Genomic DNA, 15,701 nt, shown 5'->3' on the forward strand with positions numbered 1-15,701 from the left:
ACCTGCTTGCTGACTCTGCCTGGCTGCTTGCACTGGCTTGGTAACCTTGAAAGCATGACCCTTGCCGAGACTGGCATGTTGGGCACCCAAGATGCAGGAGACACGTTTTCACCTGGCTTCACCTTTGCTTTCTCACACAGGGTTATAGCCCTCTGATGGCTCAGATTCAGGGAGAGTGCCTTCTCTGGGTTCCCTGTGCTGATGGGAACCTTGCTGCTGTCTCCCATGACAGACACTGGGCTCCTGTCACCACTCCCCAAGTCCTCGTGTTGACCTGTGCCCTTTGCCCACCTCTTCTGTTTGCCCAGCTTCCAGCCACTTCCACGAGGAGGGCAGGCTTCTGGAGTCAGAATGCCTGGCTCATGCTCTGCATCAGCTGTCACCTCTCTGCCTCATTTTCTCCCTTGTAAAATGGGAAATAATAGGCCCTAGCCCATCAGGAATGAGGTAGGTGAAAACCCTAGTGAGAGCTTAATAAAAATATGTGTGTGTATTAGCCAGGAGCCTGTGCCCTTTTTCCCATCTGAGCTTTCCGTTGTCCCACCACTGACATCTTATGACCTGGTACCAATTTTCATGAGGCTGCTGTAGTTGACACCTGAATTTCCTACCTGCCCCTGCTTCCTGGGAGTCCACGTTCCATTTCAGTGGCCCCAGGTAGGATCCTCGTTGGGGGGTTCCACATCTTCCCTGGCCAACCTAGACCAAGGTTGTCTCAGGCTTCCCTATCCCTGGTGCTTTTATGTCTCAAACTTTCCTCCCCCAGATGTCCTGGCTCCCCATCCCAATCAAACCTGCCCTGTTAAAGAACTCACCATTAGTCATTTATACCTCCGTGTTGTCTTAGATGCCAAGTGATACAAATTGTGCCATAAAGCCCTACTAATAGAAATTTCAAAGAAAGGTACTGTTTTTTCTCTGCTGCTGTCGGCTCTGATATTTCAACCATGTCTCCAGTGACACATCTTGGTGTCATTCCTGATCCTGTCTGCACCAGTGATGCCCTCCTCCCTCACTTCTTCCTCCCTGTCTGAATCCTTAGTGCATCTGTCTGTTTCCTGGACCTGTATGCCTTCCATCTGCAGCCGCCCTTTCCTTGCCTGGTGTACCCTGTGATGAGCTCAGTGCTCCCCACGTGATCGTGGTCCCTCACTTAGGGTCCCTGTTTCAGGGTTTCCAAGCTCCACCTTGCCCAGCCACACCTGGAATGCTCTAGTAACTGCTTGTAGTTGGAGCTTTCCTCTGGCTGTGCCCCCTCCTAGCTGCACAGTCCTGCTTCCCATGGTGCTAAAGTAGCACCAGGCTCGTTGAGTTGTCATCGGAATTAAACTGGAGGATGTTTTGTATGTAGCAAATGCTCAATAAATGGTAGCTGTTATTAATAATGTCAGTATCCAGATTTGATGATGACGCTTCCTTCATCTCTCTCACTTCTGATCAGACGATAGGGTACGATCCCATCATTTCTCCAGAAGTCTCAGCTTCCTTCGGTGTCCAGCAGCTGCCCCTGGAGGAGATCTGGCCTCTCTGCGATTTCATCACTGTTCACACACCTCTCCTACCCTCCACGACAGGTAGCGTGCCTCTATCTTATGGGTTGGCCACAGAAGCCACAGACCAGATAGAGTGGACCTTCAGTCTGGGCCTTCTGCAGATGCTGCTGAGCCGGTTTGGGAAGGGGCCTACCAGGTCCTGCAGAACATGGTTATGCAGAGCATTTGTCAGCTGCTCCTGTTGAGATGAAGGAGGGGTGAGCTAGCTGGAAATGTACAGGTGTCTGGGTGAGCCGATTGTATGTGCAACTAGTGACTTGTGTGGATTTCCCATAAGGCCCCTGCAGGCCATTCTGATTCTTACACGCACTTGAAGCACCAATAGCTCAACAACTCCTAGGATATTTCTAAACTGGGTCCAGGACAGGGATTCCACGTCTAGGAAGAGGTGAGAAGACAGAGGGAGCTTTCCAGAAGGAAGAGAGGCCTCTGGGGAAAGAGCTGGTTCAGGGGAGCCAAGGCCTCTGCAAGGTCCTCTCTTTCTTCCAGGCTTGCTGAATGACAGTACCTTCGCCCAGTGCAAGAAGGGTGTGCGTGTGGTGAACTGTGCTCGAGGAGGGATTGTGGATGAAGGTGCCCTGCTCCGGGCCCTGCAGTCTGGTCAGTGTGGGGGAGCCGCACTGGACGTGTTTACAGAAGTAAGTGCTTGCAATCCAGGTCTCAGGGGAGGAAGGGAGACAAGGAGCCGAGAGGACAGGGCCAGAGAGAGCCCAGCATTTTTCAGGAAGTCTAGCACAGAGTGTCTGGCATTAATGGTAAATGAGAGAAACTGTGTCACCAAGAATACACCTGTCTGGTTTGAGGAACTTGCCAAGGAGCAGCCATTCTGTCTTCTGTAGAACACAGTGTTAGTTTTTTGTTGTTTGGTTTTATTTTGTTTTGGTACTAGGTACTGAACCCCGTGTCACTCTACCACTGAACTACATCTCCAGCTCTTTTATTTCTTATTTTGAATTAGGGTTTCTCTAAATTTCTGAGGCTGGCCTCAAACTTGATTACAGGCATGTGCCACCCAGCAAAAACTCCTGTTTTAAATAGGACCCAAGTCCTGGTCTCAGACTTCTTTGCCTGCTGTCATATTGATAACTGAGAGGAAAGACCATGTCAAATCAGTGAGGTTGAGGATTTGGGGAAGGGAGAGAACAGCTTAATGTATTGTTACAGGTCCCTGATTTAAGTGCAGTCTTGTGGCCAAGAAAACAGTCCACCCTGTATCCACTGGTATTCCTCTTCCTTTCCTCTTTCCCAGAGAGGGACAGAAGCCCAAGGACAGTGGCAGTATTCCCTCAGGGTGCCTGTGATGAGTTGCTCTCCCACCAGAAGCAGAAGCTCAACCTCAGCAGGTTGAATGCAGAAGAGTGCATTTCCATAGTTATCATGGCTCCTAACTATGACTCAAGAGAGAGCATGTACTTTGGAATAGGCATTTGTGGTGTACAGGTTACTAGCTGTGTGGCTTTGGCAAATCACTGACCCTCTCTGAGTCCCTGTAGCTCTCACTATTCCTACCCTTAGGTGCACAGTGCATTTGGATTTGTACTCCTGGCCATCCATCTCTCTATTGTGGGCTCCATGGAGGAGGCGGCCCTCTTCGTATGGCCATCCTCTTTAATGTAGTACCTCTGATGTCTTCAGTGTCTTTGTTCCAGCTGCTGTTAGGTGGCTGGAAACAACAGATCCCTAGGGAGAGGGCCCAGAAAAGAAGAACCCTAAGTCACTTTCCCAAGGGCAGTATTCTGCTCAATGATTAGAAGGGGTGGAAGGGGCACAGGAGTGAGTGGTTGGGATGGTACCAGTGGGCTGCCTGTCCTGGTGAGTACCAATGCTCTTACGTGTGTAAGGTGCCTGTGAAGAGCAGGACATTATGCTAAGAGCCCTGTAAAACACAGAGATGGTTAAATGCCATAAGGATGCCAGGTAGGGGTGAGTTACAGGGAAAAACCCAGCAACAATAGTAATGATTGCTTCCACTGGTTGGCAATATCAGGACCTCTAGTGTTCAATCCCCACAACAATGTGATCTAGTTAGTGTTCAACCATTTCATGGATGAGGAAACTGAGGCCTAAAGAGATGGAGGATTTTCCCCCAAGGCACCTGGGTGGGAAGTGGTGGAAGTGAGATTGGAATCCACAGTTTCTGCCCTGCCCACTCTGCTATGACGTAACATTCATGGGGAAGCTGGTAAAGACTCCAGGGGCCACTGGCAAAACAAGTACAAGGTGGTGCTGCCCCTGCCTTCCTCTCCTACAGCTTCCCTTGTGCCCAGGGGCAGCCCCAAGGGGTAGGGTCAGTCCATTGCGGCCAATCTAGAGGCATCTCTTTCTGAGCAGGAGCCACCACGGGACCGAGCCTTGGTGGACCATGAGAACGTCATCAGCTGCCCCCACCTGGGTGCCAGCACCAAGGAGGCCCAGAGCCGCTGTGGGGAGGAGATCGCTGTCCAGTTTGTGGACATGGTGAAGGGGAAGTCTCTCACTGGGGTTGTAAGTATCACTGCGTGGGGCTGGGACCTGAAGGCAGAGGGAGGAGACCCGGAGAGGGTCATGGTGGGGGTGACAGCAGGGTTGGGGTGGGGGGTGAACAGATTGGTCCCTGGGGGCTGCAGAGGAGGGAATTCTCTTGGGTCTGCTCTCATCGGGACAGGGTGGGCAGGAGCTGCCTATCTGCAACCTTGAGAGTTGAGACCTTGGAGCAGGGAGCCCAGTTAGTGCTGTTATATTGTAACCCTGCTGCAGATTGTGGCCCTTCCCAGGGCTCAGCCTCCAGAGAAAGAGCCTTTGTTCTCCACATGCCTTGGGAACACCAGTGTTGTTAGGGTAACACGGCTGTACGCAGTGGGTGGTGAGGGATGGCGGGGGGGCCTGCCCAGAAAGTCCCTGTGGGGAGCTGGCACCCGGTAAACTCCCCAGAGCACTGTGCATCGTGCCCAGGACCAGAGTCTCACCTTGCTGTGATAACTGCTCTCCTCAGCTACCAGTAGGAACCCTCCCTGCCAGCTGGCCCCTTGATTTCCCCAAATAGTGGCACAACATCCCCACTTCTTTGCTCAGTCGGGCCCTTCCTGGCATACGTTTCTCCCCCAAGCCTCTCCTGGCTCATAGCAAGTGTGTCTGGATATTCCTTCAGTTCTGGTGAGTACCAGATACTGCCATAGCCCCTGGAGGACTCGCTTGAATGAGGAAAGCATAGCTCCTTCAAGGGGCTCACCTCTCCTTCGCCCAAACCTGCTTGGCCTTTCCAGCACCACCTCAATTCTTTCATTAATTACATTCTCTTTTGGTTCTAAAGCTTCACAAATTTATATGTTTGTGGGTTTATGTTTGTTTGTTTGTTAATTAATTTTTGGTGGGGCGGATACTGGGGATTGAACCCAGGGGTGCTTGACCACTGAGCTATGTCCCCAGTCTCTTTTATTTTTTTATTTTGGGACAGGGTCTTCCTAAATTGCTGAGGATGTCACTAAGTTGCTGAATCTGACCGTGAACATGTGATCCTCCTCCTTAGCCTCCCGAATCACTGGATTACAGGCATGCACCACGGCATCCAGCTTGTATCTTTGCTTTTAATAAATCTGAAGTTCCCTGAGGACCAAAAAAACCTGACTTAAGTTCCTCTGCAGCTTCCATAGGTGGGCCCAGAGCATATAACAAAACTTGGAAAAAGGCAGTGGATGAGACTTAGTATGGGTGGGTGGGAGTGAGGGCTTCCTGGCCTTCCTGGTTGACCCTCAGCCTGGTGATGTTTGCTGGTGAGGACTTAGGAAGGGCACCCTCTTTTCTCACTAAGCCACCCAGCCCTCTATGTCCTGAGAGAATTAGGGTACCTTTGCCATCTGGCAAACCTCCTGCCCATTCATTCTGTGGAAATCAGGAGGGATTCTTAGGCCAGTTATTACAGATGTGATGGTGGAGGCTGGAAAGCCTGTGGTGGACACAGCATGGGGGTCAACTAACACACTAGACCGGCCCGTGTTCCGTCTCCTCCCATATTGTATTGGCTCCTCAGGCTGCAGCACACTTACTCACCTTCTTACCTACCTACTAGGCTCCTGAGCAGGTTCATTCTTCCCAGGTGACCATGATTGGGACACAGGCTGGGGCATGGCCCCATGTCCCTTGCCAGGCAATCTGGGTGAGGCCTGACCCTCTTAGATCTTTCATAAAGCACTTGTCTGCCCTCCCCGTTGCAGCCCGTGTGAGATACTCACCTTGTCAGTAGGGAGTGGGGACATTCCACGGCTTTTCCTCCCTGGGACTCCCTTAACTCCACCAAATGGAACCACACAACGTCTCCATCTAAACCTAGCAGTGAAAACCTAGTTAAACATCAGCATATTTAACTATCCACCCATAGTGGCTGATTAGTTTTAAGAAGGCATTTGTAGCCAGGCGTAGTGGCTTAGCTCAGGAGACTAAGACAGGAGGATCACAAGTTCAGATCCAGTCTTAGCAATTTAGGCATTTGGAAAGAGATATTTTTGTTGCATAGGAGGTATTTTCTCCCTAATTCTTCACTGTATCATCTCCAGTTCAGTTCTGCCCTCATCTTGGCAGAGATGAATGCTAGGGTCAGGTTGGTGTCCAGAGACACCTGTCTCTTCCCTGGTGTCCTGCTTGTTCTCTAGAGATTGAGGACAGTCCTGTTATTTCATAGATCTGCAATGAGCACCTTCCCAGGGCTGGGCTGTGTGGGCCCCACATAGAGGACAGAGGAATGAGGTATGGTGTCTGTTTTGGGGGGCTTCTTGGTGGCATCCAGTTCCTGTTCCAGCCATGGGCTCCTGGCCCTCTTCAGGAGCTGCTCCTTCTTTGGTTCCACTTTCTCACCCATTGCTCTTCCTGTGTCTCTGCAGGGAGGATAAAGAAAAGTCCTGTAGCAGGGAGCCCTCATACCAGGTTGCCTCCCACCCAGATGGGTCTCCAGTGTCACTTTCAAACCTGAGACTGTCACACTCTTCTAATGATATATTGTGTGCGTATGTGTGTGCGTGTGTACTAGGAATGGGACCCAGAATCACTCTACCATTGAGCTACCCCAATAGGTCTCACTATGTTGCCAAGACTGACCTTGAACTTGTGCCATCTTCCTGTTTCAGCATCCTGAGTCACTGGGATTGCAGGTGTGCACCACTGTGCTTGGCTACTCTTCCAGTGTCATCTTTATGAAAACAGATAAAACTGTCATGTTTTCATCTCTTTACATCTTGTAGTTGCCTATTCAATTTGCATCAAATTCCACGTTTCTCATACAATCCTTCTCAGATGGTTCTCTTCACGGGTTGCCTCCATGAAAGTGGCAATTATCTAACTCATAACGTCAGTACCTTGAACCACTAAATGGAATAGAAATTCCTTCCAAGGACAAACTGGCTTTGTTATCAGGCCCCTGCTGGGGACCCAACCTGGCTGACCCTCAATTTGTAACTCTGTGGCTGGCTCCCGCAACTGTGCAGTATGCGCTTGACACACACTAATTTTCAAAGCGTGATAGGATCTCACAACAGTATGAATCTAGCTTTATAAGTTGGGATAATTTATCATGGTATTTAGTGACAAAATAGACATTTTAAAGAAAAATCAAGACAGAAAATTTTTAAATGGAAGACAAATTAGAAATATGCCATTCCAGAGAGAATCCCCATTCTACTTTCAAGTCATCTGTGACTCCATATTTTTTGTTTAATAATTTTTTAGGTGTAGTTGGACACAATACCTTTGTTTTATTTATTTATTTTTGTGTGGTGCTAAGGATTGAACCCAGGGCCTCATACGTGCAAGGCAACCGCTCTGCCACTGAGCCACAATCCCAGACCATTCCATATGTTTTATGTCAAAAATCCACCTTTATTGTGCTGCCCAGATCCTTCCCCAGAATCGGACAAACAAGTCTCCCCTGGAGAGGGACAGGGCCAACTACTCGGTGAAGGCAGAGGGGCCTCTTTTCCTGCTCTGTCCCTTGTGTGGGGTCTTAGCCTTTTGTTTCCATTTCTAGTTCTCCAGCTCTCCTCACCTCTAGGGTTAAGTCATTGTCTTCTAGTTGGTGGCTGATGGAAGTTGTCACCCACCAGCCATCCAAACATGGATGGCCCTACGCCTCTTCTCCCTGCAGAGCTGGCTCTAGTCAACAAAATCTCGATTTTGTATCGGAGTCGGGCAGGAGTGCCTGACCTGCCTCTTTGTGACTTCCCCTGTGCCCTCTTTCTCTGCAGATAAATGCACAGGCTCTTACCAGTGCCTTCTCTCCGCACACAAAGCCTTGGATCGGTCTGGCAGAAGCTCTAGGGACGCTGATGCGAGCCTGGGCTGGCTCCCCCAAAGGGACCATTCAGGTGGTAACACAGGGTGAGTCAGGATCTGGGGGCGTTGGAGAAGCATGGGTATGGAGTGGCACAGACCCATCCCTATTGGGTGTATCTGCCACTAGCCTCAGAGGTGATGGGAGACTCAGGTGACTTGGGCCCTCCTCTCAGTACAGGTCACTTAGTATAAAAGGTAGGGGAGAAGGGTGGGCAGTACCAAAATTCATTGGGAAAATAGATTTAATTTTTGATAAATTAAGTTTATGTAGTAATTTTAGGACAGAAAATGTTTTGGATACAAGAGAGACCTCCACAGAGATGATTTAATGCAAGAGAAAATGTGGGACCCGGTACAAGGAGTCCCAGATTAAGCAACAGTACCATTTGGTTCTGGTTTTGACCTGTTGCTTATCTGCTGGGTGACTCCTTCCTTTGAGCCTTAATTTTTTTTTTTTCCACAGTGAAGTGGGAGTCCAGGTGGTTGTGCCTCCTGAGGCGATGGGGATATTTTGAGTGGGGTGTGACTTACCAAGGTGGGCTCTTGTGCAGTCTGAGAGTCCTGGGCGGTGTTTGCTTAGCTGTGGAGAGGGAATGAGAACACTGCTGTCAGTCTGCCCCCCCCCCCCAGGCTCCGGCTGGCTTTCTAGCAGCTCCACTGCTGTACAGATATGGTTGAGTGGCCAGGAAGGGCTCCAATTCCCTTGACGCTGCAAAGGGTTGTTTTCCCTCACTAACTGTTGGGCACCTGACACTGAAGGAGAAATTATGGAGTGGGGGGAGTTAGACCCAGAGCATTGGCAAAAACACCAGGGAAAGAGAGCCAGGGGATCCCCACCCAGACCCCAGAGGAAACAAAGTAGTTGCCCCTTTCTGCTCTTTTCTTGAGGCCTGTGAGGGTCTGAGTGCCAAATTATGTAGGAGTCGGGAGTTTTCCAAGTCTCCTGGGAGACCCATAGGCAGGCCAGGGTGGCCAGTGGAGTTGGGCTGTATTTTTGAGAGGAGTTTCTCAGACTGGCCAAAGTCCTGGTTTCCTGGCTCCGACCCAGGTATGTCTCCCTTGCTGGCTCTGAGTGATCTCTGCAGGAGAGGCAGAACTATCTAGTGCAGGCTGCATTTGGGGTCCTCGTTGGGCAACGAGGATCCTGTTGTAGTTCAAGGTCCTGTTGTGGCCTTCTGCTCCCTCCTGTGATGCTTATTGAACAAGGACTTAGCATCGCTTTTCTCTGTCCCTAGGAACATCTCTGAAGAATGCTGGGAACTGCCTAAGCCCTGCAGTCATTGTCGGCCTCCTGAAAGAAGCTTCCAAGCAGGCGGATGTGAACTTGGTGAACGCCAAGCTGCTGGTGAAAGAGGCCGGCCTCAATGTGCGTCCCCCTCTCTCCACATTCCCTGCCAGCACTGCTCTTCGACCCCACCTTTCTAGAACTTACTCACAAGTGAACTCATGGGGTGGAAGTGCTGCCTTCACCCTTACCTGTGAGGGGTGGCCATGATTCCTTTATCTGCCTCTTAAGAGGAGCTACCATCTGCCTCTAAGCATTGCTGAAGGAGCTGAGACTCAGGGATCCATAAATAAGTGCTCTGTGAATTGGAGAAAGTTTGCTATCCATGTTTCACAGCTCAGGAAAATGAGGAGCTGGGCTGAATCTGAATGGAGGCTTAAAGATGGCCCAGTATGTTCCAACTCAGATTCCATCCGGTGCACCTTATACCACAGCACCCATTGTTTTTTTTTTTTTTCCTCCCACATTTTTTTTTTTTTGTATTGGTGCAGTACAGCTGTGTATAATGGATTTGTTGTTACATATTTGTGAATGCACACAGTAGAACAATATAATTTGACCAATATCATTCCCCGGCACTAACCTCCTCTGGTCATCCCTCCCAAACCTGGTCCCTTTCCTTTACTGATCTCCCCAATGTTCATGATATCTGCTCACACCTTTCTTTTCCTTTTTCTCCTCTAGCTTCTGCATATGAAAGAAAACATGCCCCTTGACCTTATGAGTTTGACTTACTTTGCTTAACATAATGGTCTCTAGTTCCATTCATTTTCCTGTTAATGACGTAGTAATTATAGTTTTGTTTGCGGCTGAATAAAACTCCACTGTGTATACATACCATGTTTTTCTTAATCCATTCCTCCATTGTTGGACACCTAGGCTGGCTCTATAGTTTGGCTATTGTGAATTATGCTGCTATTAACATGGGTATGGGTGTATCACTGTAGTAAGATGACTTTAATTCTTTAGGATAAATACCAAGGAGTGGTATATATCAGGGTCATATGGTGGTTTCATGCCTAGTCTTTTGAGGGACCTGCATACTGATTTCTGTAATGATTGCACTAATTTATAATCCAACCAGCTGTGTAAAAGTGTTCCTTTTTCTTCACATCTTCTTCAGCATTTATTATTTGTATTCTTGATGACTACCATTCTTACTGGTATGAGATGAAATCTGGTGTAGTTTTGATTTGCATTTCCTCGATTACTAATGATGAATATTTTTTTTCATATATTTGTTGGTCATTTGTTTTTCTTTTGAGAAGTGTCTGTTTAATTTGTTTGCCCATTAATTAGTTAGGTTATTTGATATTTTTGGAGTTTAAAGTTGTTTGAGTTCTTTACTCTAGATAATAATCCTCTGTCAGAAGAGTACCTAGCAAATATTTTCTCCTATTCTGTAGATTCTCTCTTCACATCCCTACTTATTTTCTTGGCTGTGTAGAAGCTTTTTAATTTGATGCCATCCCATTTATTAGTTCTTGGCATTATTTCCTGAGCTTTAGGGGTCCTATTGAGAAAGTCATTGCTAGTGCTTAAAAGCTGGAGTATTGACCCTATATTCTCTTCTAGGAGTTGCATAGTTTCTGGTCTAATACTGAGGTCTTTGATCCACTTAGAGTTGATTTTTGTGCAGGGTCAGAGATAAGGGTCTAGTTTCGTTTTTCTACATATAGATAACCAGATCTCCTAACCAATTTGTTAAAAAGGCTGTCTTTTCTTCAGTGTATGCTTTTGGTACCTTTGTCAAACATCAGATGTGTGGGTTTGTCTCTGGGTTTTTTATTCTGTACCGTTGGTCTGTTTTATGCCAATCCCGCGCAGTTTTTGTTAATATAGCTCTATAGTATAATTTGAAGTCAGGTATTATGATGCCTACAGCATTGCTTTTTTGGCTTAGAATTGCTTTGACTATTCTGGGTCTTTTATTCTTCCAAATGACTTTTTAAGACTTTTTTTTTTCTCTGCTAGTTCTATAAAGAATGTTATTGGTGTTTTGATGGGGATTGCAGTGAATCTGTATATTGCTTCCCGTAGCATGGCCATTTTTTCTATATTAATTCTGCCTATCCATGAACATGGGAAGTCTTTCCATCTTTTGAGGTCTTTACCTTTTTTCTTCTTCAGTGTTCTATATTATTTTTGTTATAGAGGTCTTTTGTCTTCTTGGTTAGATTTACTCATAGGTTTGTTTTGTTTGTTTTGAGGTTAGTGGATAGCACCCATTTCTTGATTAGCTTGCAAATTCTTGGAGCAGGCATCGTTTGCTTCTCACAACTTCCCTTTGGCATCTTCCCCTCTGCTTCTCTTTTCAGATCAAAGTCTGTTTCTCGGCTGGTGGGAGCTGGCAGGGAGTAGAGCTTCTGTGATCCCTCCCGGCTTCTTCCCTCCACTTCTATACCCCAGGAATGAAGGAGTCAAAGCAGGAGAGTCATCCTGGGTCTGCTGGGTCCTCACAGCCCTGCCTTCCTCCCTCTCCCCAATTCCCACCCCTCTACTAAAACCCTGCACCTGGTAAATCTCTTTGCCCTTTCTTTGGAGTGGTCATTAACTGTTCCAGGAAGCTAATGCTCAGGGGCACAAGCTTTACCCCTATTTGCCCCTACCCCTGAATTGCTGAGCCTTTTGGCCAGGCTGGAGCCCTGCAAATGGGTGATTAGATTGAAAGAGAAATGTTGGGCATGATGCAATCAGGAAAAGTAATTGTGCCTCCTTGCATTCTCTCTGCAGGTCACCACCTCCCACAGCCCAGCTGCAGCTGGGGAGCAGGGCAGTGGAGAATGCCTCCTGACCGTAACCCTGGCTGGTGCTCCGTATCAGGCTGTGGGCTCCGTCCAGGGCACCACACCTGTGCTGCAGGTGCTCAATGGCTCAGTCTTCAAACCAGAAGTGCCTCTCCGCCGGGGCCTGCCCCTGCTCATGTTCCGAGCTCAGCCCTCCAACCCTGCAATGCTGCCTACCATGATTGGTGAGGACGGATTTGGGTGGTGGGGTTGGCCAGGGTTCTTAAGGCAGAGGTGAGGTCTGCCCTGTGATTGGGCCCTGCAGATCTTCTTTTGATCCTTCTCCATGCATTAGGGAATGTCTGGCTCTCTACCATACAGAGGATCTATCTTGCCAATTTATAGAACAGTTAGGGCAGATACCAAGTTCAGAGAGAGAAAATGCTTTATCTAAGCCTCAGAGCAGTGTGGCAGGGTTGGGACCAGAATGCCCATCTCCATCCTGGCCATGAGTCCCAAGATTGCCATATTAAGCACCCTGCTTGCACCTGCCTGCAGAGCCATGTCCCATGAGTTCAGAGCCATTGAGTAGAGATTCCCTTTGTGCCTATAAGCCCTGGTGGCCAGCCTAGCCACAGCAAAACCTATCTGGGCATCCTGTCCTATACTTGGGGCATCTTAGACCTACCCCAGTCTCCTGGGGCCTGCACTCCTGGGGTTTTGAGCATGTCCAGGGGTTTCTAATTTCATCATTCTTGCCAACTGCCCAGAGGAACTTTCCCTGTTTTTCTCCCTTGCTGTTGGCCTGGCAAACAGCAAGTCAAGAGCTATATAGTTCTTTGCTGATATGCCTGATGGTCAGAGTGTGCCTGAAGAATCTCCGAAATAATCAAGGGAAGCTGGGCAGATGTTCTGTTGCTCCTTCCATCTAGGCTCCTCAGTACTGAGACCAGCATCCTCCCATTGCAACTTTGATCATAGAAGCCTGACTTCTGACTGCTCCCAGTTCCTCACTTTCCCCAACGCTCTATGCCAACAAGGGTTTCTTTTACTTCTAGGCCTCCTGGCAGAGGCAGGTGTGCAGCTGCTGTCCTACCAGACCTCGATGGTATCTGATGGGGAGACCTGGCACGTCATGGGCATCTCCTCCCTGCTGCCCAGCCTGGAACCATGGAAGCAGCATGTGTCTGAGGCTTTCCAGTTCTACTTCTAACCCTGGGGCTCCCTGGTTCTGGCCTCTGAGGCTTCTCTAAAGAAAACTACTCACTGTGAACCATTAGGAAGGGAGGTCCACATTCCTAGGGCTGACATGGCTGCAATCCTCTGACCCCTGCAATGTAGCATCTAATAAAGAGCCTCCCCCAAGTTCTCCATGTATCTTTTTGGTGTTGTTATTCTTAAGAGCCACCAGAGGGCATCCGTGTCTAGCCATAGGGCTTGGTTTTGTCTGCCAAAGGGTAGCAGGTGTGGAAGAAGTTTGCAGTGGACAAATGCATTATTACTGTGGTATTCTGAATATATCCCTCTCCTATTTAAGGTTATTCGAAGGTGTTTCTACAGGAACAAAGCTCAGGATATTTCAGATTCCTATGGTATTTCAGATCCCTTCCTTCTGGAAATATCTGTGCACATTAATGAATAAAATTCATCAAACAAATGTCGCACTATGTGCTAGGATCTGGATTAGTTTCTAACCCAGCTTTGCTTTAAGAGAAATCAAACCCTCCCATAGAAATCTTCTGGTGGGAGGGGCACAGCCTGCAGTTCACTGGACCTATGCAGTTGTGTGGGAGATGACCTTGAGTCCCAAGAAGAAAGCACTTTGGAGGATGTTGGTGTCTCAGGGCAGGTGTTTGGAAGAATTCCACAAGGGGAACAAAGCGTGTGTAAAGGTTTGGGGGCATGTGGATATTTGGCAAGCTCACAAAGCAAACTCAGAATAGTTTTTTTTTTAAAAAGTGATTTTCACGAAAAGTATGGGCTTCTTCATGCAAAAATTTTCCTCTTGAGAGCTTTTCTGCCCCAGTAGTTCATTCCCAGGCTGCCTGCTGAGAAGGCCTGGCACTGGGCACCTGCCTGGGTTCAAAGGAAGCAAATTCGCCACTTTAGCCTCCTTAGTTCCACAGTATTGAATACCAACCACAAAGGCTCTGCTGGCATCTTCAGTGAGCTTGGAATGTACACTGTGGCCTTCATGTAGCAAACCTTGAAGTGATGGGCCCACACAAGAACAGAAGGTCAGCTCTGTGCAGTTCCTTGACCTGGAACACAGTGTTAATTCTCCCAAGCCTGTTTCTTTATCTGTAGGAGGGATAACAAGGCTTTCAAAGCTGCAGTGACAGATTGATGGGTTGAGAAGTAGTATGTGGGTGCCTGGGAAACATGGTAAACATTGGTTTCTTCATTCCTATGCCTTCCTGACAGTAGACAAGCAGGTCTCAATCTTACATGGAACCCCACAGACCAAAGAGCCTTCCACAGGCCCTCATGGTGATGGCATCTGGCCCATCTAGACACTGGGTGTCCTACCATCAGACAACCCACTTCCTCCTATTGGAAAAATGTCTGTGCTTCTCATGGCATCTGTCAAGGTCACACACTCTCACTGATGACTGGAAAAACAGGCTAAGATGGTCAAGATCATCATTCAGTTAAATTGAGCTAAATTTTCAACCCCTTAGTCTCCTTGCTGAAAATCCCTAGATAAAACCACAGTGCACACTAAGGTGGTCAGGACAATTCTAGAAATCCAAATGACCTGAGCATCTCAAAATGTCTTCTGGATCATGATTCACACAAGAGTGCATGGGCAATTTCATTGCATCACCTGGCTGTTCACATAATCTCTCCTACATTTAAAAGACATTGATTTATCCCCGCTGTGCACCATGCCAGAATGGAACCCAGGGCCTTATGCATGTTGGGCAAACACCCTACTGTGGAGCCCTATGCCAAGCACCAGGATTAATTTTGAAATCCAGCTGGTGCTACATGGAGGATGCCATTAACTCTTTCATGTTACTCTGGCTTGTGGCATCTCTGTACCACCTAACTTTAAAATGGAGTTTCACTCTTGTATATGTTGGCTGGAAAGCAGAAATTTCCAGAAGTTTAATAATGGAATTAGAGCAAATGCTGGAAGGACATAAAGGAACTGGTTTCAAAATAACTGACTCCTGAGGCTCTGAGATTCAGAAATAGCTATGTGTGTGCACAGTGCGTCCCCTTAGAGACCTGAAGTTGTCTCATGGACACTGGATTGGGTCCATTCTTCACATCTGTCTACATATAACATTTGAGCATTTTCATTTGAGATGAGCATTCTAGTCTAATACTCCATCCTCTTGTACATCTTGCTGTAGGTCACTCCTGAGTGATGCTTTGCCCACACAGGCAAGTTCTTTTGTCTGCCTGGTATCAGCAGATCTTTGGGTGCACATGGTGACAGGACAGTTGGAAACTCATGAAATAAAACTCAGACATATTTTTATCTTATCTTTAGACAGGGTCTAAGTTGCCCAGGCTGACCTTGAACTTGTGATCCTCTTTCCTGAGTTTCTGGAGTAGCTGGGATTACAAGTGTATGCCACCACACCTGCAGGTGCCAATTTTAATGAAATGGATCCTAGAATTGTTGGAGGAAGGCTTAGGGCTCAGTATAAGAGATGGTTAGAAAGGTGAGTGGAGGGGGACCAAAGATATGTGTGGTACAATGGTGGTGACCAACAGTGATGACCAAGGCCATCCTGAGTGCCCTGCATGTGATCCAAGGCTGATTTTCATCTGGTGTACCAAGGCAGTGTGCACTGATATTCTGTTCCCTGATGGGCCAGTGCCCTG

General features: G+C 47.9%; 1 protein-coding gene and 1 long non-coding RNA gene across 2 annotated transcripts in view; one reads left to right on the forward strand and one right to left on the reverse strand.

Moving 5' to 3' along the window:
* Phgdh (phosphoglycerate dehydrogenase) overlaps window positions 1-13,238 on the forward strand; it is a 34,249-nt gene extending 21,011 nt beyond the window's left edge. The window contains exons 6-12 of the mRNA XM_005334941.5: window positions 1,442-1,574; window positions 2,043-2,191; window positions 3,885-4,037; window positions 7,763-7,895; window positions 9,086-9,216; window positions 11,869-12,106; window positions 12,920-13,238. Of these exons, the coding sequence (XP_005334998.2) occupies window positions 1,442-1,574; window positions 2,043-2,191; window positions 3,885-4,037; window positions 7,763-7,895; window positions 9,086-9,216; window positions 11,869-12,106; window positions 12,920-13,074 (1,092 nt within the window). The 3' untranslated portion in view covers window positions 13,075-13,238. The remainder of the gene's footprint in view (window positions 1-1,441; window positions 1,575-2,042; window positions 2,192-3,884; window positions 4,038-7,762; window positions 7,896-9,085; window positions 9,217-11,868; window positions 12,107-12,919) is intronic.
* On the reverse strand, window positions 4,948-9,088 carry LOC144368294 (uncharacterized). Its single transcript, XR_013428096.1, has 3 exons — window positions 8,382-9,088; window positions 6,621-6,711; window positions 4,948-6,400 (listed from the first exon to the last, which is right to left on the reverse strand). It is a non-coding gene; the product is annotated as an uncharacterized LOC144368294 (long non-coding RNA).
* Window positions 13,239-15,701: the final 2,463 nt, after the last annotated feature.

The sequence above is a fragment of the Ictidomys tridecemlineatus genome, chromosome 11, assembly GCF_052094955.1.
Source record: "Ictidomys tridecemlineatus isolate mIctTri1 chromosome 11, mIctTri1.hap1, whole genome shotgun sequence".
In the NCBI taxonomy this organism is placed as follows: domain Eukaryota; kingdom Metazoa; phylum Chordata; class Mammalia; order Rodentia; family Sciuridae; genus Ictidomys; species Ictidomys tridecemlineatus.